This window comes from Pristis pectinata, chromosome 32 (genome assembly GCF_009764475.1).
Source record: "Pristis pectinata isolate sPriPec2 chromosome 32, sPriPec2.1.pri, whole genome shotgun sequence".
In the NCBI taxonomy this organism is placed as follows: Eukaryota; Metazoa; Chordata; class Chondrichthyes; order Rhinopristiformes; family Pristidae; genus Pristis; species Pristis pectinata.
In genome coordinates this window covers 3,341,487-3,365,291 of record NC_067436.1, presented here as the reverse complement: position 1 = coordinate 3,365,291, position 23,805 = coordinate 3,341,487, and the positions used below count along the sequence as shown (strand labels likewise).

The 23,805-nt window shown below is 49.9% G+C and overlaps 2 protein-coding genes across 3 annotated transcripts in view; one reads left to right on the top strand and one right to left on the bottom strand.

Annotated features, from left to right (window-relative positions):
- si:dkeyp-73b11.8 (BPTI/Kunitz domain-containing protein) overlaps positions 1-21,977 on the bottom strand; it is a 49,667-nt gene extending 27,690 nt beyond the window's left edge. For both annotated transcript variants that reach the window (XM_052042427.1, XM_052042428.1), the window contains exons 1-3: positions 21,795-21,977; positions 7,157-7,237; positions 5,140-5,378 (exon numbers count right to left, since the gene is read on the bottom strand). In XM_052042427.1, coding sequence (XP_051898387.1) covers positions 5,140-5,224 — 85 coding nt within the window. In that variant the 5' untranslated portion in view covers positions 5,225-5,378; positions 7,157-7,237; positions 21,795-21,977. The remainder of the gene's footprint in view (positions 1-5,139; positions 5,379-7,156; positions 7,238-21,794) is intronic.
- Positions 21,978-22,359: 382 nt separating this feature from the next.
- Positions 22,360-23,805, top strand: part of ca12 (carbonic anhydrase XII) — a 50,524-nt gene continuing 49,078 nt past the window's right edge. Inside the window, exons 1-2 of the mRNA XM_052042422.1 lie at positions 22,360-22,519; positions 23,526-23,546. Of these exons, the coding sequence (XP_051898382.1) occupies positions 22,450-22,519; positions 23,526-23,546 (91 nt within the window). The 5' untranslated portion in view covers positions 22,360-22,449. The remainder of the gene's footprint in view (positions 22,520-23,525; positions 23,547-23,805) is intronic.

The window sequence follows — 23,805 nt, the reverse complement described above, 5'->3', positions numbered from 1 at the left end:
CTGTGTTTCTCTGTCCCATATTGCTGTTAGTCTACTCCCTGGTCCTGTGGCTCTGCAGCCTGGGCAATGGCATAAGAACATATTGGTGGGACGGTTGGATAAACCAGTACAGATCAAGGACTGACCAACTGATAGTAAAGCACAGGATCAGAAAAACGAGCCATAACTAGTGGAGATCAGTGCTGGAGACTCAACTATTCACAATCCATATTAATGCAAGGACTGAGTGCACTGAAGATAAATTTGCTGATGATACAAGTTAGGTGGGAGAGCACATGGAAATCCAAAAGTAACTGCAGAAATCTGAAACAGTGACAGAAAACATTGGAAACACTCAGCAGGTCAGGCAGCGTGTGTGGAGAGAGGAACAGCGTTAACGTTTCGGACCGTCAGAAAACGTGAACTCTGCTTCTCTTTCCGCTGAGTGCCTCCAGCATCTGCTGCTTTAGTTCCGGCGGGGAAGCCCGTTGCGAGAAGAGTCCACACAGGGTGCACAACCAGCAAGGGAGATGGACTGTGATGTGGGGAAAGGTGAGGTCCTGCACTTTGGCAGAAAGAACAGAAAAGCAGGATATTGTTTAAGTGAAGAGCAATGACTGAGTGCTTGTGTACAGAAGGAGCAGGGAGGCCTTGTCCATGAGACACTGAATGTTAGTGTGTGGGGTTACATAGAAATGGAAAGGCAAATGACCATTGGCCTTTATCATGAGAGAGATAAGGGGAGGACTCTCTAACTGGCAGCACCCTGGCGAGACCAGACCTGGATCACAGCTTTGGTCTCCCTATTTAAAGAGGGATACATTTGCATTGGAGGCAGGGCAGAGAAGGTTCACTGAGTTAACCTCTGGGATAAAGGAATGTTGAACAGGCTGGGTCAATAGTCACTCTTCTAGAGGGTGAGGTGACCTTACTGAAACCTTTTTTGTCTATTCATTGAAGACTTCGCAGACTGACCCAGCATTTAATTGCCCGTCCCTAGTTGCCCCTGAGAAAGTGACAGCGAGCTGCCTTCTTGAACCTCTGCGGTCCATCAGACTTATCAGCTTCTGAGGGAGAGTGACAGGTGGATGCTGAGGAGATGACTTCATTAGTGAGGGGTATCTAGAAACACTCAGCTGGTTAAGGCAGAGATGAGGAGGAATTTCTTCTCTCAGAGCACTGGGAATGTTTGGAATTCTCTGCCCCAGGAAGCTGTGGATGATATTCAAGTCCAAAGACGGATGTTTGCACCATGGTGATGGGTGAAGGGTTATGGAGAATAGGAGGGAGAGAGGAGCTGAGATCTTGGTCGGATCAGATGGAACGGAGGGACAGGGTTGAGGGGCCGAACAGTCTCCTGTCCCTGCTTCCTGTTTCCTTGTGTAGCCTCAGTTCCACAGTCCTTCAGAAGCAGGGCATGAGAAATGTAGTAACTAAATCACTGATGAGATTGGTGGACCAGAGGGCTCCCTTTGTTCTCTAGCTTTGGCTCCGTGAATTACTCAGGAGGTTGGTGGGTTCAAGTCCCACTCCAGCCTGTAGCCCCAGTGTGATGCTGGGGGAGTGCTCCACTCTCAGAGCGACTGGCTTTCAGATGAGATGTTAAATTGAGGGTGTGAGTGGAGTCGCCAATGGATGGAACTGATCCCCATCGAGTGTCCTGAAGACCGCAGGGATTCCGGGGCCTTTAGTCACTCTGCAAATTCACTGAATGAACACGATCAGATTACTGGCCCAACTTGTCCTTTCCAGGAGCTCAGGGTGCTGGTTTTGTCCCAAACAGACAGAAGGATTCCATGAGAAAGAGGAACCATCCATGGTTAATGAAGGAGGTAGGGGAAAACATTAAATCCAAACTAGATCGTAAAACGTGGGAATAACCAGTGGTCTACCAGAGGACTGGGGATTTTTTGAGAACCAGCAGTGGACTATGAAGCTGATAAAGAGGGAGAACATTGACTATACGACTATACGACCAGTGGCTCTGACATCCACCATCATGAAGTGCTTTGAGAGGCTGGTCATGGCACGCATCAACTCCAGCCTCCCAGACAACCTGGACCCACTGCAATTCGCCTATCGCCGAAACAGGTCCACAGCGGACGCTGTCTCCCTGGCCCTACACTCAGCTCTGGAGCATCTGGACGGTAAAGACACATACATTAGACAATTGTTTATTGGCTACAGCTCTGCCTTCAGTACAATAATCCCAAGCAAGCTTGTCACCAAACTTCAAGACCTTGGACTCAACACCTCCCTCTGTAGCTGGATCCTTGACTTTCTAACCAACAGACTGTAATCAGTGAGGATAGGCAGCAATACTTCTGGCACGATTATTCTCAACACTGGTGCCCCACAAGGCTGCGTCCTCAGCTCTCTACTCTACTCCCTATACACTCATGACCGTGTGGCCAGATTCTGCTCTAACTCCACCTACAAGTTTGCAGATGATACCACCATTGTAGGCCGTATCTCAAACGGCGATGAGTCAGAGTACAGGAAGGAGATAGAGAGCTTAGTGGAATGGTGTCATGACAACAACCTTTCCCCCAATGTCAACAGAACAAAAGAGTTGGTCATTGACTTCAGGAAAGGGGGCGGTGTACATGCACCTGTCTACATCAATGGTGCTGAGGTAGAGAGGGTTGAGATCTTCAAGTTCCTAGGAGTGAACATCAACAGCCTGTCCTGGTCAAATCACGTAGATGCCACGGCCAAGAAAGCTCACCAGCACCTCTACTTTCTCAGGAGGCTAAAGAAATTCAGTTTGTCCCCTTTGACTCTCACCAACTTTTATCGATGCACTATAGAAAGCATCCTATCTGGATGTACCACGGCTTGGTACGGCAACTGCTCTGCCCAGGGCCGCAAGAAACTGCAGAGAGTTGTGGACACAGCCCAGAGCATCACAGACACCGGCCTCCTCTCCTTGGACTCTGTCTTTACCTCTCGCTGTCTTGGTGTAGCAGCCAGCATAATCAAAGACCCCACCCACCCTGGACATTCTCTCTTCTCTCCCCTTCCAACAGGTAGAAGATACAGGAGCCTGAGGGCACGTACCACCAGACTTAAGGACAGCTTCTACCCCACTGTGATAAGACTATTGAACGGTTCCCTTATACAATGAGATGGACTCTGACCTCATGATCTACCTTGTTGTGACCTTGCACCTTATTGCACTGCACTTTCTTTGTAGATATGACACTTTGCTCTGTACTGTTATTGTTTTTACCTGTACTACCTCAATGCACTCTGTACTAACTCAATGTAACTGCACTGTGTAATGAATTGACCTGTACGATTGGTTTGCAAGACAAGTTTTTCACTGTACCTCGGTACAAGTGACAATAATAAACCAAGTCCAATACCAATATCAATACCAATATAAGATGAACCAGCAAGTAATATCAAAGCAAGAGCAAGGATGTGCAAAATGGAATGTGGTTAGGGTAAGTGAGGGATCCCTCGAGGGTGAGACTGAGGGATTAATAACAGGAAACAGGAAGTGGCAGATAATTCAAACCAACACTTTGCTTCAGTCTTCATAGTGGAAATATCCCAAGGAGACCGATGGGCTGGTTTCAAATAAGAGGGAAGAACTTTTAACGACTTGTATTATGAGGGACAATGTTTTGGAAATCTAATGGGATTACAGGCAGACAGGTCTCCGGGTTCAGCAGTAGTAGAGCCATTGTCTGAAGTGGTACAAAGCCCACTGGGTTCCAGCAGGGCACGGACGGATTGGAAACCTGCAAATGTGATTCCATAGTTCAGGAAGGGAGGGAGACAAACAGGAGGTAACTACAGGCCTGTTATTGGGAAGATGCCGGGATCTATAATCAAGGAAGAAGTAGCAAGTCATTTAGAGAGGTTTAATGCAATCAAACCGTCAACTCTGTTCATGAAAGGGGAATCATGTTCTGAGGATGGAACACATAGAGGGGAACCTGTAGATGGCATGGATTTTCAGAAGGTATTTGATAAGGTGCCACATGAAAGGCTGATGCACAAGATGAGCTCAGATCATTTGGGGAAATGTGTTAGCAAGGACTGGGGTCTGGTTGTCACACAGAAGACAGTGGGATGGATTAAATGGGCCTTAATTAGGCTGGAAAAATGCAACTAGTGGAGTTCCTCAGGGCCTCGAGTATTTAATACCTCTATCTGGGCTAGAGGAGGGGGCAGTTTAATGTGGGGTCATGCACTTCGGTAGAAGGAAATGAAAGGCAGAGTATTATCTAAATGAGGAGACTGTGAAGATACGTGAAGAGGGAAGGAGGTGTCCTTGTATATGAAACACCACAAGTTAGAACGCAGACACAGGAAGTGATGAAGCAGACGACAGACATTTTGGCCTTTATTGCCCGGGGTTGCGGTCTAATAACAGAGACATATTGTTACAATTGTACGGGGTGTTGGTGAGGCCACAGCTGGAGTACTGCGACCAGCTTCGGCCACCTTATTTAAGGAAGATGTACTAGTGCTGAGGCAGTCCGCAACAGCTTCACTTGGCTTATTCCTGGGACGAGAGGGTTGTCCCGTCACAAGAGGCTAAAAGAGTGAGACCTGTACTCTGTAGGGTTTGGAAGAATGAGGGGTGACCTCACTGAAGCATGGTGAGGTAGGTGCTGGCATGTTTCTACAAGTGGGAAAGTGTGGAATGAGGGGACGTAGTTCGTAGTCACAGGTGGATGGTCACGTAAAGCTGAGATGTGCAGGAAGTTCTTCTCACAGTGGGTGGTGGGTCTCTAGAATTCTCTACCCCAGAGAGTTGTACAGGATAGATCACTGGAGGGGTTTAAGGAGGAGGCAGCTAGATTTTTGAAAGATGGGAGGATTGAGGGCCATGGGGATGCGGCATAGAGAGGACCTGAGGCCTGGGGCAGGTCAGCCATGATCAGAATGAATGGCAAGGCAGGCTTGAGGGCCCTGGTGGGCTGCCTCTGCCCCTGTTACGTTCAGTGAATTCGCAAGTGTTGGCTGCAGTGCTGTCCGTCCTACAACAGTACATCAGTGGATAATAAGCTCTCTGATTCTTTGTTAAACTCAGTCAAACGCTTCAGGAAGAGGAGATGCTTTACCCATCGGTGTCTCCACTCACAGTGAGCACTGATTATCACACTCACACGCCATTTCTCGTCACTACGGGACGGAACTTACCTTCTGGCTTTTGGCCCAGACTGAGGACCATGAAATGGACCACCAGTAGCCCCAGGCTTTGGGTTACACAGTGCCGATTCTGCATGGTGCTCTCCACAGATCCTTCTGCTCTCACCTCTTTCAAAATTCACTTTGTTTCAGGAGCTGAGGTGAACATGGGAGCTCAGCCTGGGACATCCAATACCAAGGAAGCTTCCTGGGAGTGAGGTGTTTCGGAGACAGTGGCCTTTGTTCCTTGTCTGATAAAAAGGAGAGTGCATTGGTTCAGAAAGTCACATGATAATGAGCTGTTTAATGTTTTACCGGGACGTCATATTGATAATTCAAAGTTTTGTCCAAAGAAGGAACGGCCTGTTGTATTAGAAGGAACAAGCCCTCTGGAGCACGTGTCCAGGCCCACAGGAACCGCTGAACTGTTAAACCAAGCACTCTGATTACCACAAACAATCCTGTCACTCCAACTGGAAGCGCATAGGATCTCTTCCCAGAGCTTGGCCAAGATGTAGACCTCAGTCAGTGTCACAAAAGAAATCAAAAAGCAAAACTCTGCCGATGCTGGAAATCAAAAGTAAAACTGAAAACGCTGGAAACACTCGGCAGGTCAGGCAGTGTCTGTGGAGAGAGAATGCGAGGCAGCGAATCAGAACTGATGAAAGGTCATCAACCTAAAACCTTAACTCAAGCTCCCTCTCCACAGGTGCTGCCTGACCTGCTGAGGGCTTATAGCATTTTCTCTTTTTATCGAGCAGTTTGTAATCTGGGAGCTTTATCTGGGAGCTTGTTGTGTGTGAACTGGCTGTTTTATTTGGGACTTCTGAGGTAGTGAAAATGACCAATACAGGTGAGTCCTTCCCTTGAGGTGCTGCTTATGGAGGATGGCCACTGGGTGGGACCCTGCAAGAACCACTAGCTCTTCGTCCAACAGTACGGGGTTTCAGTTTAACCTTTCTCCTGAAGCCTGGTGGCCCTCCCCCTCATCTGTACTCTGCCTCTGTCAAGCTTCCTCCCTGAACCCTTAAACCATGACCTTCATACCCTGCAGTGGGTGGGTTGTCTGAGAAGAAAGGTTAGGTGGGCTAGGCTTAGAGTTACACAGGCTCTTCAACCCAACTCGTCCATGCCAACCAATTTGCCTACCTGAGCTGGTCCCATTTGCCTGTGTTTGGCCCATATCCCTCTAAACGTTTCCTATTCATGTACCCGTCCAAATGTCTTTTAAACATTATGATTGTACCCGCCTCTACCACTTCCTCTGGCAGCTCGTTCCATATACCCTCTGTGTGGAAAAACCTGCCCCTCAGGTTCCCTTTAAATGTTTCCCCTCTCACCTTAAACTGATGCCCTCAAGTTTTAGGCTCCCATATCCCAGGGTAAAGACTATGATCATTCATCTTATCTAAGCCCCTCATGATTTTATTCACCTCTGTAAGGTCAGCTCTCAGCCTCCTACACTCCAGGGGAAAAAAACCCAGCCTATCCAGTCTCTCCTTATAACTCAAGCCCTCCAGTCCTGGTAACATCCTTGTGAGTCTTTCCTGCACCGTCTCTGGCTTAATCACATCCTTCCTGTAGCTGGGTGACCAGAACTGTGCACAATACCCATTACTAACGTCTTGTCCAGCTGTAACATGACATCCCAACTCTTGTACTCAATGCCCTGACTGATGAAGGCAAGTGTGTCAAACCTTCTTCACCACCCTGTCTACCTGTGTTGCCATTTTCATGGATCTACGTACGTGAACTCCTTGGTCTATAACACTTCCCGTGGACCTGATGTTTACCGTGTAAATCCTGACCTGGTTTAACTTCTCAAAATGCAACACTTCTCACCTGTGAATTGTAGTTCTCCAAACCTCTTTCTGGATCTGCTCCCACCATCCTCCCAGACAGTGAATTCCCGACCACACCTCTCCCAGGACAATAGTCTCCTCATTCTGCTGACGTCCACCAGCCACTGACCCTTGCACCATTGCAAACATTTTCTCCCTACCCCCTCTCCGTCAAACCTCCTCATTACCTCCATCGGGTCTTTGCTCCAGACAGAACGACCCCAGCCTCTTCCCCAGCGAGCTCCACGATCCTTCGTCACACTTCCTCTCTGCAAATAGAAACGACACTCGTTGGTGCCAGTGTACTGAATTACATGGACAATTGAGGCTGATTTCCCAATCAAAGAAAAACTGAGTTGTTTCTCAACGTGGATCAGATCATATTGTAGGATGTAGATCACTGGGGCTGGATCATTGCAGGATTTAAATAAAAAGTGTTGATAGATCGGGGGATTGAGGGCAGTGGGGAACTGGCCCAGAGGAGGAGCTCAGACCTGGGGCAGATCATTCATGATCATGTTGAATAGTGGGGCAGGCTTGATGGGCCAAATGGCCTTCTCTTGCTTCTATTGTCTTGAAGAGATACAACGAAGGAATCAGCCATCAGTTCAGGTCCTGGCACTATCCCTGGATGAAGTGAAAATATTATTGAAAGAAAGAGGGGAGACATCCAGTGTCTCCACAAATGGTGGAGGGGAGGGGTGGAGCAAGAGCTGGCAGGTGATAGGTGGATGCAGGTGAGGGGGGGTGGTTGATAGGCAGATGAGGGAGGGGGGGAGAGTGGGAATGGTGTCAGAAGCTGGGAGGTGATAGGTGGAAGTGACAAAGGGCTGAAGATGATGGAATCTGATAGGAGAGGACGGTGGAGCCTGGAATAGAGGGAGGGAGGTGGGGAGGGCAACCAGTGGGAGGAGGGTGTGGGCAGATGGAGGGGGTGGGGGAGGGGAAGGAGACATGGTGCTGGGGGCCAGGTAGGTCAGGAGGGAAGAGAAAAAGGAAAAGGGAAAGAGGAGGAGCGGTTACCGGAAGTTTGAGAACTCAATGTTCATGCCACCAGGTTGGAGACTGCCCGGGCGGAATATGAGGTGCTGTTCCTCTAATTTGTGTTTGCCCTTGACCTGGCAGTAGGAACATTGGTGTCCTGGCAGTCCATGTCCCTCCACAGATGTTGCCTGACCCACTGAGTTTCCTTAGCCAACCAAACTTCTACTCATGCCAAAGTATTACCTCCTACAACACAAGCTCCTATCTTCCACTATGTGGCACCTTATCAAATGCCTTCTGGAAATCTAAGTATACGACATCCCCTGAGTTCCCTTCATACACAACACATGTTCAAAGAACTTCAATATACTGGCCAACTATGGTCTCCCTTTCACAGAACCATGCTGAACTTTTCCAACTATCCCGTTGTAACACCGCTGGTCACAGTGGGTGTGCCCACTCCCCAGTGCTGAGCTCCTCAAGGAATCCTGCAGTGGACTGCCAACATTATGCAGATTTCCCACTGGGAAGGCACTGGATGAACCCAGGCCTGCCTTACACCTAACGCAGACTCAGTGACTCCATTCACTTCAATGGGGACGAGCGACTCTGAGAGAGCTTCTTTGATGAAATTGAGTTAAATGGATTTAATTATTAACAGTTGTAATAAATTTATTTCATTGTTTTGTAGTGTTTGGTATTGGTTTATTATTGTCAATTGTACCAAGGTACAGTGAAAAACTTGTCTTGCATACCAATTGTACAGATCAATTCATTACACAGAGCACTGAGGTAGTACAGGGTAAAAGCAACAACAGAATACAGAGTAAAGTGTCACAGAATACTTAGTGACATAGAATTTAAATTTAAAAGAGTAGAACAATTATAGTAAAAGTAATGAGTAGATCTGCAGAGGGCAGCTTGCAACAAGTCGCCATGCCCCGGCACCATCTTGCATTGGTTGTAATTTCAAGTTAAGATTATTTAACAATTTATAAATGCTGTATTAATGTGATTAATTTGTAATAATTGTTGAGTAACTTTGGGTGTTTTAAATGTCGGAGGCATTCATGGTACACCGTGGTTTTGTGGGTCAGGAAGCTGGGAGCTGTTGGATGTTCCTGGGGCTTCAGCGAAGGGAACGGGTGGATTGTCTTCCAAGGAGAGGCTGGACAGGCTCGGCTTTTATCCCTGGATGGTGGGAAGGGAAGAGGACGTGAAGCGTGAACTTCCCACAGATGCAGCCTGACCTGCTGAGTATTTCCAGCATCTTCTGCTTTGATTTTAGATTTCCAGCATCTGCAGTATTTGTGGGCACGTGGGATGGGCAGATGGGAAGAGTGGGGGCAGTGGGTTACCTCAAAGTCGAGGTTATTGCCATCTGCACAAGCACATGTATGCACAGATGCAATTAAAAACTTACTTGCAGCAGCATCACAGGTGAAATCAGAGAATTTGATGTTCACGCCGTCAGGTTGTAGACCATCCAGGTGGAATATGAGGTGTTGTTGCCTCCAGTTTGTGTTTAGCCTCACCCTGGCATTGGAGGAGGTCGAGGACGGACAGGTCAGTGTGGGAATGGGGAGGGGAATTAAAATGGCCGGCAACCGGGAGCTCCAGAAGGCCATGGCGGATGGAGCGCAGGTGCTCGGCAGGACGGTCGTCTAGTGTGCGCGTTGCAGAGAATCTGTGCTCCAATTTCAAGCAACCTGCTGCCCCACTGATCCTTTTCTCTCTCCTCCTGATCCACCCAGTTCCTACAGACACCCAACACCACCCCCACACTCCGCCCCACCCCCAGCCCCTGATCACCGTTTCTGAGAACCACTCAAGAGGGTCCTTCCGATACAGTGGGTTGGTGAACAGGGCTCACTTATCTGGGAGCACCCAACACCACCCGCTCCCTTCGGAACAACCCGGGGCCACATCTCCAGCTTACTTCCAGTGCACGAGGCAGAGATGAGCCCATTGTGGAGTTAATGGTTAACCCAGGAGGCAGCGCATGAGAAATGAAACAAATATCATTAATGACTGGGACTATTCCTGGCAGATAGTGGGGAAGAGATAGGCAACTCCCAACTATGACGTCAGCAGTTTGTAAAGATAAGCAGGTTACGAGGACATAGAACAAAACTCCAGAGTGTTTAGAATGGTGGAATCAGAGTCCCGGCCATCCACTGGATGAGAGAATCCCGTTGGATATTGGACCAGAGCCGGAGCCCCTGATGTCAAAGAGACATGAGGCATGAAGCAGGCCCTCAAACTGACCATCATGCACCCATTTGATCCCATTTTATTCTCCCCACAGTTCCACCCAGATTCTACTACTCACCCACACACCAGGGGCAACTTACAGCGGTCAATTAACCTACCAGTCTGCATGTCTTAAGGATGTGGGAAGAAACTGGAGCCCCCCAGGGAAACCCGCACAGTCACAGGGAGAACGTCCACATAGACAGGACCCGAGGTCAGGATAGAACCTGGGTCTCTGAGCTGTGAGGCAGCAGCTCTACTTGCTGTGCCAGTGTGCTGACCCACTCACTCATTGGGACTGCCCAGAGTGCAGCCCCTGCCCTGGGAACACCACCATAAACCAACCCTCTCAAACGAAGATGGGTGTGAAGGAGCATGCAGGAACAGCTAAAGACCAAAGGAACTTCAAAGGTGTCAAGGTAAACAATGCAGCAACGTGGGATGAAGTGCTCTGGTTTCATCTGCTGTACAAGGAAAGGAGCTGGACAATAGAGTCATAGGGTACCGAAACAGGCCCTTCAGCCCATCAGGTACATGCCAACCATTAAGTCCTATCTATACTAATTCCATTTACCTGTACTTGGTTCCCAGCCTTGGCTACTCAAGCGCTCATCCAAATGCTTCTTAAATATTGTGAGTGTCCCTGCCTGGATCACTCTATCGGGCAGTGTGTTCCAGATCGCAGCCACTGCCTGGATGAACGATTCTTCCTCAGGTCCCCTCTAAACCTATTCTTCAGCTTAAATCTATGCCCTCTGATGCCTCTACCATGGGAAAAAGTTCTTTTTGCTCTGTCTATGCCTCTCATAACTTTGTATACCTCTACCAGGTCTCCCCACCCAGTCTCCTCCACTCCAAGGAAAACAAACCCAGCCATACCTGGGGGATTGGGACCAATTACTGGACGGGGAAGAATGTGTTGAGTGCATCCAGGATAGTTTTCTGGGAAAATATGTACATAGCCCTACTAGAGAAGGAGTTGTACTTGACCTTATCTTAGCAAATGACACTGGACAATTGGTGGAAGTATTGGTGGGAGATCACTTTGGGAACAACGGCCATAATTCTGTAAGTTTCAAAGTAGTTATGGAAAGGGATATGGCTGGTCCTCAAGTTGAGGTCCTAAAATGGGGAAGGCTGATTTCGATAGTGTGAGAGAGGAACTGGTGAAAGTAGATTGGGAGCAGATACTTGTGGGAGTCCGCTAAAAGAGAGTTAGGGAGAATTTAGGGCCAGAATGTTCTGGTAGGGGTGAGAGGCACTGAAGACAAGGTTAGGGAACCTTGGAAGACAGTCCAAGGTTTGATAAGGAAAAAAAAGGAAGTACATGATAGGTACAGGTGACTGGGATGGAGTGAGTTCCTTGAGGAACACAGAGGGTATAGGAGAGTACTTATGAAAGAAATTAGGAGGGCAAAACAAGGCCACAAAAATATCCTTGGCAGGTAAGATTAAGGAGAATCCTAGATCATCCTATAGGTATATTAGGAGCAAGAAGGTAACCAGGAAAAGAGTGGGTCCCCTTAGGGACCATCTATGTGTGGAGACAGAGGATGTGGGTGAAGTCCTAAATGAATACTTCTTATCTGTGATAGCGAGTTCAGGGAGGGATACATTAGTAGTCTGGAACATTAAGAAGGTGGAGGTGTTAGATGTCTTGGAATGTATAAGGGTGGATAAATCCCCAGGGCCAGATGAGATCTATCCCAGAATATTATGGGAAAGAAGGGAGAAGATAACTGGGGCCCTGACGGAGATTTTACCATCTTCGTAAGCTACAGGTGACATACTAAGAACACCGGAGGACATGGAATGTTCCTTTATTTAAGTAGGGCAGCAGGGATAAGCCAGGGAACCACAGGCCGATGAGCCTTATGTCAGTGGGAGGGATATTATTGTAGAAAGTTCTAAGCGACTGGAGTTATGTACATTTGGTAAGGTAGGGACTGATCAGGGATAGTCAGCGTGGCTTTGTGAGGGGGAAATCTTGTCTCACTAGTTTGATTGCGTTCTTTAGTAAGGCATTTGACAAGGTATTGGTATTGGTTCATTATTATCACTTGTACAGAGGTACAGTGAAAAACTTGTCTTGCATACCGTTTGTACAGATCAATTCATTACACAGTGCATTGAGGTAGTACAGGGTAAAAACAATAACAGAATACAGAGTACAGTGTCACCTCAGGGAAGTGCTTTGCAGGTAGATAATAAGGTGCAAGGTCCTAACAAGGTAGATTGTGAGGTGAAGAGTCCATTTCATTGTATAAGGGAACCGTTTAATAGTCTTATCACCGTGGGATAGAAGCTGTCCTTGAGCCTGGTGGCATGTGCCCTCAGGTTCCTGTATCTCCTGCCTGATGGGAGAGGGGAGAAGAGAGAATGACTTGGGTGGGTAGGGTCTTTGATTATGTTGGCTGCTTCACCAAGGCAGTGAGAAGTGTAGACAAGAGTCCATGGAGGGGAGGCTGGTTTCCGTGATGCGCTGGGCTGTGTCCACAATTCTGCAGTTTCTTGCGGTCCCGGGCAGAGCAGTTACCGTACCAAGCCGTGACACATCCAGATTGGATGCTTTCTATGGTGCATCGGTAAAAGTTGGTGGTCCTGCGTGGGAGGCTGGTCCAGAAGGTTAACGCACACAGAATCCAAGGCAAGCTAATTGGATCCAGGATTGGTTTGGTGATAGGAGGCAGAGGCAGTGATGGAGGGATACTTTTCAGATTGGAAACAAGTGACAAGTGGTGTACTGCAGGGATTCGTGCTGGGACCTTCTTAATTGTGATACATATTAACAACTTGCTAGTTAATGTACAAGGTATGATTAGAATGTTTGTGGATGACACAAAAATTGGTGGTGTTGTGGATAACAAGGAAGTTTGCCTATGGTTACAGCAGGGTATAGATCGGGTGGGAAGCTGGGTGGGGCATTGAGATGACGGAATTTAATCTTGATGAGTGCAAGGTGACACATTTTGGAAAGTCAAATGGGGTAGGACATATATGGTAAACGGTAGAGCATGAAGGAATGTTGATGAACAGAAGGATCTTGGGGTCTAAGTCCATAGTTCTCTGAAAGTGGCAGCAGAGATAGATAGGGTGGTGAAGAAGGTGTATGACGTGCTTGCCTGCAAAGGTCAGGGAAGGGAATATAGAAAAGTTACAACTTTACAAAACACTGGTTGAGCCACACTTGGAGCACTGTGTGTAGTTCTGGTCACCACACTGTGGGAAGGATGTGATTGCGCTGGAGAGAGTATGGAGGAGATGCACCAGGAGGTTAGGAGACACAAGAGACTGCAGATGCAGGAACCTGGAGCAAACAATAATCAGCTGGAAGAACTCAGTGAGACGAGCAGCATCTGTGGATGCAAAGGGACGTCCAACATCTCAGGTTGAGACCCTACATGAGGTTCCACCTGCCCCTCACCCACATGCTCATCCACCTGGGTCTCTTCTCCCTTGGTTCACCTTTCCTACCCCCTCCCCCACCTGGTTCCATCTGCCGATCGTCCTCCCTCATCTGGTTCCACCTATCACCTACCGGCCCCTGTCTCACCCCTCCCTCTCACTTCTATATACCGGCTACCTTCCCTCTACACTTTCCGTCCTGAAGCAGGGTCACAACCTGAAATGTTGACCATCTCTTTGCCTCCACAGATGCTGCCTGACCCATTGAATTCTTCCAACAGTTTTGTTTCTCCACCAGGATGTTGCCTGGATTGAAGGGCTTGAGTTACAGGGAGAGATTGGACAGGCTGGGTGTATTTTCCCTGGAGCGAAGGAGGCTGAAGGGTGATCTGATAGAGGTGTATAACATTATGAGAGGCAAAATCTTTTACCCTTGGTAGGGGTATCAAAGACATGAGGGCATAAGTTTAAGGTGAGAGGATGGAGCTCTTAAGGGGTTCTGAGGACTAAGTTTTATTTTACACAGAGAATGGCTGCTATTTGAATGCACTGCCAGAGAAGGAGGCAGAATCGGATTATAATTACTATATTTAAGAGACATTTAGGCAGACACTTCAATAGGTAAGGCATAGAAGGATACAGTCGTAACGTAGGCAAAATGGGGGTTGTGTGGATGGGCAAACAGGTTGGTACGGGTGCTGTGGGCCGAAGGGCCTGTTTCTGTGCTGTACGAGGAGACCTCAGGAGCATTTCCACCATCAGAACTCAGCCACTGGATAAAGTGATTCGCTGTAAAAGGTGGGTGGGCAGTAAACACTGGGGGTGTCTGTGGCGGCCAGCAGGATCCCCTCCGAGTCACACACCATCTGCCTTGGAAATGTGTCATGGGTCCCTCACCATCACTGGGTCTAAATCCTGGACTCCCTCTCCAGCAGTGCTCTGGGGGCACCTTCACCACCAGGACTGCAGTGGCTCTCCACTGGGTATGGACAAATGCTGCGATTCCCAGTGACCCTCATCCCTGCCCTCTGTCCCCACCCCTGCCCACTGTCCCTACCCCCTGACCCTCATCTCTTCCCGCCCCCGACCTTGCCCCCTGCCCTCTGTCCCCACCCCTGACCCTCACCCCCTGCCTTCTGTCACTGACCCTCATACCTTGCCCTGTCCCCACCCCTGCTCTCTGACCCCACTCCTGACCCTCACCCCCTGCCCTCTGTCCCCACTCCCTGACCCTCACCCTGCTTTTTCCAATCACACTTTCCCCCAACTCAGTGACCCTCATTAACCCCTCACCCACTCCAAGGTTAAGCCCACCACCAACAATGCAATAATACCAACCTGAAAATAACAACCAGACACAGATGCTTCATACACTATCACACACATGTACAATGAGACCACCTCACACATGTATGCTAGGATCCTCTCACATGTGTACACCAAGACCCCCTCACATGTGTAGACATTCACACTCAGATACAGACGTACTCTCAGATAACGAGTGCTGGGAAGCCATGTGTCACGAATGGCATCAGATTCCCATGTGCCCATTCACCAGCAGAGGTCACAAAAGCAATCCATGCAGTCTGATGATCCACTCCTGGGTTTCACTGCAGCTTGGTTGATCTGAGAGTGCCCAGCACACACTGAGCCTGCAACCCACCCATTCCATCTGATTCGGTTCCGGGATACACAATGTGCCCACTAACTTATCAAAGAGACACCCAACTACCTTAGCATTTGGACATTGTGCTACAAGTAATCTGTGCCTCCTCTCTGCACCCTTGTCAGGAGTTTACCTTATTCTAAATCAGATATGAAGATTCTTTTTAATGAATCAGATCTCCCAAATTATACAAAAGGCAAAATGCTGTGATGGGATGTGAATTGTTCACCTCCAGAAAACAGCAGCACCTGTAAACCCACCAGAGAAACTGAGACCCAGTCATGTGGACACATTAAAAAAAATCAGTGTATGCCAGTACCATCTGAGGAATAAATATTGCCCAAACTCTGAGGGGAGTTGTGCTGCTTTAAGGGTGTCTTGGAATTGTTCTCATATGTGAGGTGGCCCCAGTTTCACCTTGTCCAGGAACAGCACTTCCAACACTGCAGCACACCACTGGATCCCGAGCCAACACCTGGGAGCAGAGAATGAGATGTTAAACCAAGGTCCCGTCTGCCCCCGTGTGGATGTATAGAGGCAGCACCATGAGGTTGTTAAAGGGGCAAAGTAGTAGTAAATTGATTTATTATTGTCACATGTACCAAGGTACAATGAAAACTTGTCTTGCATACCGTCCATACAGATCATTTCATTACAACAGTGCATTGAGGTAGTACAAGGGAAAACAATAACAGAATGCAGAATAAAGTGTTACAGTTACAGAGAGAGTGCAGTGCAGGCAGACAATATGGTGCAAGGCCATAATGAGCTAGATTGTGAGGTCAAGAGTCCATCTCATCGTACTAGGGGATCATTCAATAGCCTTATAACACCAGGATAGAAGCTGCCCTTGAGTCTGGCGGTACGTGCTTTCAGGCTTTTGTATCTTCTGCCTGATGGGAGAAGGGAGAAGAGAGAATGTCCGGGGTGGGCGGGGTAGCGAGCAGTGTAGACAGAGTCCATGAAGGTGGCTGGTTTTGTGATGTGCTGTGCTGTGTCCTCAGCTCTCTGCAGTTTCTTGTGGTCTCAGACAGAGCAGTTGCCATACTAAGCATTGATGCATCCAGATAGGATGCTTTCTATAGTGCCTTGATAAAAATTGGTGAGGGTCAGATGGGACATGCCAAATTTGTTTAGCCTCCTGAGGAAGTAGAGGTGCTGGTGAGCTTTCTTAGCTGTGGTGTCTATGTGGTTGGACTAGTTCAGGCTATTGGTGATGTTCACTCCAACGAGCTTGAAGCTCTCAACACTCTCGACCTCAGCGCCATTGAAGGAAGTCCTTCTTCCTCTCTTGCTTTCTCTCTTCCCCCTTTGATGACGCCTAGGACTCTGTGGGTGAGTAAGGAGGCACTCAGCGGAACAGAGGCAACTGTAGACCATCTACTGCTTTCACCCAGGAGACCACTTCTGCTTTCACTATTGGCTGGCAGATTGGGTGTTTCTGCCTACCACTGCAGCTTATTACTGTACATCTCTGGATTGAAGGTTCCTCGCCACCAATCAGCAGGTCACAAGGAGAGAACAGGCAGCTCAAAACCCCTTCAGCAGATCCCACCACTGGCCAGGATTTACAATCAGCCACACAAGAAAACAAACTCCTGGAGGAACTCAGCGGGTCAGGCAGCATCTGTGGAGGGGAATAGACAGTTGATGTTTTGGGCTGAGACCCCTTATCTGGATTCTAGTTCCACCTTTCTGATTTGGATAAATGTCGCTGTTCATTCACCATCGCTGGGTTTAAACCCTGGAACTCCATTGGCTATCTGAAGCTGATCCCATTGGCCAGGATCTACAATCTGCCATTAGTTCCTGAAGAGCTGCTGATGTTAAGCGTCCACCAATCCTCTGGTCCACAAATTATCCTCTCTGCATTCAACACACCGGGTCACCTCCACTTCACCCTCCACCTCTAACTAGAACATAGAACATTACAGCACAGTACAGGCCCTTCAGCCCACAATGTGGTGGCAACATTTTATCCTGCTCTAAGATAACTCTTCCCTCCCACATCGCCCCCCATTTCTCTATCATTCATGTGGACAGTATTTATTGTTCACCCCTAATTACCTTTGGGAAGTTGGTGATGAGTCACCTTCTTGAACTGCTGCAGTCCTTCTGGTGAAGGTACTGTTGGGGAAGGAGTTCCAGGGTTAGACCCAGCGATGGTGAAGGAACAGTGATATTTGTCCAAATCAGAAAGGTGGAATTGGAGGTGGTGGTGCTCTGTTTGCTTAAGGTTTGAGAAAGAGCTGCAAATAAGGTTTGGGGAATCTAGATTTCGAGGTAAGTTGTCAATGGCCTGCTGTGGGGATGTGAGGCTGTCTGACTTCCACTAGCAGCAGCATCTGAGGAGACTACACAGCTGTCAATCAGCAAATCCGGAACAGGACCACATTCTGCTTGGAGTGGGAATCAGAGACAAGGCTACACTAAGACCAGAAGCTGCTGGAAATACTCAGCAGGTCAGGCAGCGTCTGTGTGAAAGTTTCAGATCAATGACCCTTCATCAGAATGGGGAAAGGTAAGAAAACAATAACACCTTCAGCTTTCTGTGTTTCAATCACAGGACAACAATATTCTGCTGGTGTTGTAAATCCAACACTGAACTACAGTTTATGGTGTGTATTAGATTTACCTGAATTACAGAGCCCAGGTGCTGTGGTCCTGCTGTTGAAAGAGCAAAGGTTATGGGTGACAATCAAAATACTGTAGATGCTGGAAATCTGAAATAAAACCAGAAAATGCTGGGAAAACACAGTTGGTCAGGCAGCATCTGTGGGGAGAGAAACAGTTAATGTTTCAGGTCTAGGACCCTCTCCCAAGATTGGTGGAGTTGTGAATAGTGTAGAAGACTGGCGATGGATACAGCGGGATATAAATCAGCTGCAGATGTGGGCAGAGAAATGGCAGATGGAGTTTAACCCGGATAAATGTGAGGTGTTGCACCTTGGTAGGACCAATGTCAAGAGGCAGTACACTCTTAAGGGCAAGACCCTTAACAGTGTTGAAGAGCAGAGAGACCTTGGGGTGCAAGTCAATGGCTCATTGCAAGTGACTGCACAGGTAGATAGAGTGGTTAAGAAGGCTTATGGAATGCTTGCTTTCATTAATCGAGGTACTGAGTATAGGAGTCAAGAAGTTATGATGCATCTCTATAGTTCCTCATGGTCGTGAGGAACCTTCAATCCAGAGATGTACAGTAATAAGGAAGGCTTATTCAGAAAGTCAGGAGGCATGGGATCCAGGGAAACTTGGCTGTGTGGATTCAGAATTGGCTTGCCCATAGAAGACAGAGGGTGGTGGCAGATGGAGCGTATTCTGCCTGGAGGTCGGTGACCAGCGGTGTTCCGCTCTGGGACCCCTGCTCTTTGTGATGTTTATAAATGACTTGGATGAGGATGTGGAAGGGTGGGTTAGTAAGTTTGTAGGTGATACAAAGGTTGGTGGTGTTGTGGACAGTGTAGAAGGTTGCTGTAGATTACAACAGGACATTGATAGAATGCAGGGCTGGGCTGAGAAGTGGCAGATGGAGTTCAACCTGGATAATTGTGAAGTGATACACTTCGGGATATCGAATTTGAAGGCAGAATACAAGGTTAATGGCAGGACTCTTAGCAGTGTGGAAGAACAAAGGGATCTTGGGGTGCACGTCCATAGATCCCTCAAGGTTGCCACGCAGGTTGGTAGGGTTGTTAAGAAGGCATATGGTGTGTGGGCCTTCATTAGTCGGGGTATTGAGTTCAAGAGCCGCGAGGTGATGTTGCAGCTCTACAGAACTCCTGTTAGACCACATTTGGAGTATTGTGTCCAGTTCTGGTCGCCTCATTATAGGAAGGATGTGGGAGCTTTAGAGAGGGTGCAGAGGAGATTTACTAGGATGTTGCCTGGATTGGAGAGCATGTTTTATGAGGATAGTTTGAGCGAGCTAGGGCTTTTGTCTTTGGCGAGGAGGATGAGAGGTGACTTGACAGAGGTGTACAAGATGATAAGAGGCATAGATCAAGTGGACAGTCATAGACTTTTCCCAGGGCAACAATGGCTAACATGAAGGGACATCATTTTAAGGTGATTGGAGGAAGATATAAGGGTGATGTCAGGGGTAAGTTCTTTACACAGAGAGTGGTGGGTGCATGGAACGCACTGCCAGCAGACGTTGTGGGAGCAGATACATTAGGGACATTTAAGAGGCTCTTGGATAGACATATGAATGATAGAGAAATGGGGGGCTATGTGGGAGGGAAGGGTTAGATAGATCTTAGAGCAGGATAAAATGTCAGCACAACATTGTGGGCCGAAGGCCAGTACTGTGCAGTAATGTTCTATAGAACTCTGGTTAGGCCACATTTAGAGTATTGCATGCAATTCTGGTCACCTCACTACAGGAAAGATGTTGAGGCTTTAGAGAGGGTGCAGAGGAGGTTTACTAGGATGCTGCCTGGATTAGAGGGCATGAACTATCAGGAGAGGCTGGACAAACTTGGGCTTTTTCTCTGGAGCAGTGGAGGCTGAGGGGTGATCTGTTGGAAGTGTATAAAATTATGAGGGGCATAGATAGGGTGGATAAGCAATACCTTTTTCCCATTATTGAGCGATCCAATACCAGAGGGCATACATTTAAAGTGAGAGTGGGTAGGTTCAGAACAGGGATGAGGGGTAAGCTTTTTACTGAGAGAGCGGTGGATGCCTGGAATGCGTTGCATGATAGGGTGGTGAAGGCAAATTCATTGGGGGCTTTTAAGAGGGGCTTGGGATGGGCATGAATGAGAGGAAAATGGCGGGATATGGGCATTCTGTAGGTAGGAGGGATTAGCTATGTCAGCACAACATTGTGGGCCAAAGGGCCTGTTATGTGCTCTGCTGTATATGTTCTATGTCTAGGACCCCTTGTTAGCAGGAAAGACAAGTTAGTTTTCGGCAGCTGTGGAGATTATAGGTGTGCTCGTATTACACCAGGAGTTAAATTTAGTGGGCGGTAACTGGGATACACGCCATGGGTGAGGTTAGGAGACTGAGGGTTATTTGGAGATGTGTGTAAAGAGGTACTATAAGGAATTAGCTGATGCTAAGGCAGGGTACTGTACAATGCCCAGGAATTTCTCACCACTTGTCCATGTACAGCTCCAGTTGAAACTCACTGTCAACCCACCAGCCCTCAGACTAGACCAGACTGTGTGTATATTCCCCATGACAAGTTTACTAAGTGAGTTGCTCACCGACTGGGTGATCTACATCTGTACAATACAAACACCTGCCTTGTTGCTATAGAAACGTGTGTAGGCATCGGGGTTTGAACAAGGACAGTCCCAACACCAGGGGTGGTGGCCGTGTGGCATTGCCTGGCATGTGGGGCAGGTGGAGCTCTGCCTCACCCTCCCAGTGACCCGGGTTCGATCCCGACCTCGGGCGCCATCTGTGTGGGGTTTGCACGTTCTCCCTGTGACCGCACCTGGGTTCCCTCCCTCAGCCCAAGGACGTGTGGGTTAGGAGGTTAATTGGGTGCTAGAAATTGCCCCTGGTGAGTAGGTGAGGGGGAGAATCTGAGGGAGTTCATGGAATCCATTGAAAAACACTCTGATGCTGGAGGAACTCAGCAGGCCAGGCAGCACCCATGGAGAAAAGCAGGCTGTCAATGTTTCGGGTCAGGACCCTTCTTCAGGAATGTTGACTGCTGAGTTCCTCCAGCATCAGAGTGTTTTTCATCTAGATTCCAGTATCTGCAGTCCTTTGTTTCTCATGGAATCCATGGATAGGAACGTGGGGAGAAGAGGCTACAGGTGAAATTAATCATGAGCTGGCATTGACTTGATGGGCCGAGTGATATATGGATATGTATCCCACTGTGATAAGACCATTGAACCATTCCCTTACAAGATGAGATGGACTCTGACCTCACCATCTACCTTGTTGTGACCTTGCACCTTATTGCACTGCACTTTCTCTGTAGCTGTGACGCTTCACTCTGTACTGTTATTGTGTTTACCTGTACTACATCAATGCACTCTGTCCTAACCCAATGCAACTGCACTGTGTAATGAATTGACCTGTATGATCGACATGCAAGACAAGTTTTTCACTGTACCTCGGTACAAGTGACAATAATAAACCAATACCAATATGTGGAAGAGATTAAATATGGAAGAAATCGAGACTTCCCGCCGGCTGATCCAGCTCAGTCATGCGGGGTTTCGACCCGAAGCATCGACAGTTCCTCTCCCCCCACAAATGCTGCCTGACCCGCCGAGCTCCCCCAGCAGACCGAGCATTCTCTGCACTCTCCTGCTCCACCTCCCTGATCCGCCAAAACTGTGCTGAGTCAGACAGGCCAGTGGCTTTCCCAACCTGGGGAATTCTTTGGGAATTTCTCCCAATTCCGGCAGCAGCCCCGGGACCCTGTCCTCGCCTTTCCCGGGAGATCCCGGTCGAGGGGAGGGGCCACCTTCACTCCCGGGACGTCGCCCCTTCTCCATCCCCGTCCCGGGAGACAGCCGAAATGTCCTGGGCAGCAGACCAACAGAAACCTTTTTATTGTCCGGGCCGGTTCACGACCCCCGGATCCAGACTCGGAGAACCGGTCCCAGCTGAACTCCCGAACGTGTCCGGTTTTCGGATAATTCTGGCGGCGGCTGGGCTGTTGAACATCTCCCCTGTGGTCACTCGCTCTCTCCTCACCAACTGGCCCTCTCATGGGGTTGGGGGCTCTGTGTCCGGGGGCACCGGTTCACCATTCCAAGTCAGGGCGTTAAACCCACCGCGGCAATCAGTTCAGTAAATGGTATTGGAGGGACAGGGAGGGAGAGAGGGATGAAGATATGGAGGGAGGAAGGAAAAGAGGGAGGGAGTAGGAAGGAAGGAGAGAGGGAGGAGGGAAGGAGGGAGGAGGGAGGGAGAGAGCGAAAGTGTGGAGGGAGGGGAGGGGGATGGAGGGAAGAAAGAGGGTGGGTAGGGGGGAGAGGGGAGGGGAGGGGAGGAAGAAGCGAGGAGACCGGCCCGCGGACGGAGGGAGGAGAAGGTAGATGTGTGGAAGGACCGGCTGAGGTCGGAGCGCAGGTTCCCTCCCCTTGGGGCGGGACTGAGGGAGCCGGGGGCGGGTCACCTGCTCCACCGGCTCCAGTACTTGCGGCGAGTCTCGGTAGCCCAGCACCGTGGGAATCGCAGCAGTGAGACGAGGTGACCATGGCACTGAGTCGGGGGGCTTTCCTGATGCTGCTCCTCGGGATCAGCTGCCGGCAGCGGGCGGGCGCAGGTGGGTGAGAGGACCCGAGAGGTCTGGGGATGTGGAGCCCTGACCCGCCCGGGGAAGCGTCCGCGGCCAATCTGGCTGAGAGGGAGGGGGAGAGTAGGGAAAATGAGGGAAGGAGGGAGGGATAGGGAGGGAGGGAGAAGGAAGGAAGGAGGGAGGGGAGGAAGGAGGGAGGGGAGGAAGGAGGGAGGGAGACGGAAGGGGGAGGGAGACGGAAGGGGGAGGGAGACGGAAGAGAGGGGGAGGGAGGGAAGAGAGGGGGAGGGAGGGGAGAGAGGGGGAGGGAGGGGAGAGAGGGGAGGGAGGGAGGGGAGAGAGGGGAGGGAGGGAGAGGAGGGAGTGAGGGGAGGGGGACAGGAAGGAAGGAGGGAGGGAGGGGAGGGGAGGGGAGGGGGAGGGGAGGGGGAGAGGGAGAGGAGGGAGGGGAGGGGAGAGGAGGGAGGGGAGGGGGGAGAGGAGGGAGGGGAGGGGAGAGGAGGAGGGGAGGGAGGGGAGAGGAGGAGGGGAGGGAGGGGAGGGGAGAGGAGAGGAGGAGGGGAGGGAGGGGAGGGGAGAGGAGGAGGGGAGGGAGGGGGGAGAGGAGGGAGGGAGGAGGGAGAGGAGGGAGGGAGGAGGGAGGGGGAGAGGAGGGAGGGGGAGAGGAGGGAGGAGGGAAGGGGAGAGGAGGAGGGGGTGGGAGGGGAGAGATGGGGAGGGAGGGGAGAGGGAAGGATGTTGGGAGAATGAGAGAGGAGGCGAGAGAGAAGGAGGGAAGGAGGGAGAGAAAAGGAGAGGGGAGGAGGACGGAGAACGAGGGGGGAGGGACGGAGAACGAGGGGGGGAGGGAGGGAGGGAGGGAGGGAGGGGGGGGAGGGAGGGAGGGGGGGGAGGGAGGGAGGGGGGGGGAGGGAGGGAGGGAGGGAGGGAGGGAGGGGGGGAGGGAGGGAGGGAGTGGGGCACCGCGAGTGACCCAGCCCGGGTCAGTACTGCGCTTCATAATCTGACCTCACATTTATTCGTTGTGTTGCAGATTCCGCCTGGAGTTACACCGGTAAGTGTTTTAACTTGTTTCCGCGGGAAGGCGGCGTGTGGAAGGTTGTCCCGGGATGTGCTCCCCGCCCCCGCCCCGGACCGACAGAGTCGCCCAGCGCCACCCCCAGCGGGGGACGGGAGATTCCCGGGGCGGAGTCTGTGAGCCCTCGGTGGGTTCAGGAGACGTTCCGCACTGTACACCCCCACCCCTCCCCCGGGACCCCTCCCCCGGGACCCCTCCCGCTTCACCCCGGGTCCGGATGACTCTTCCCCCAACC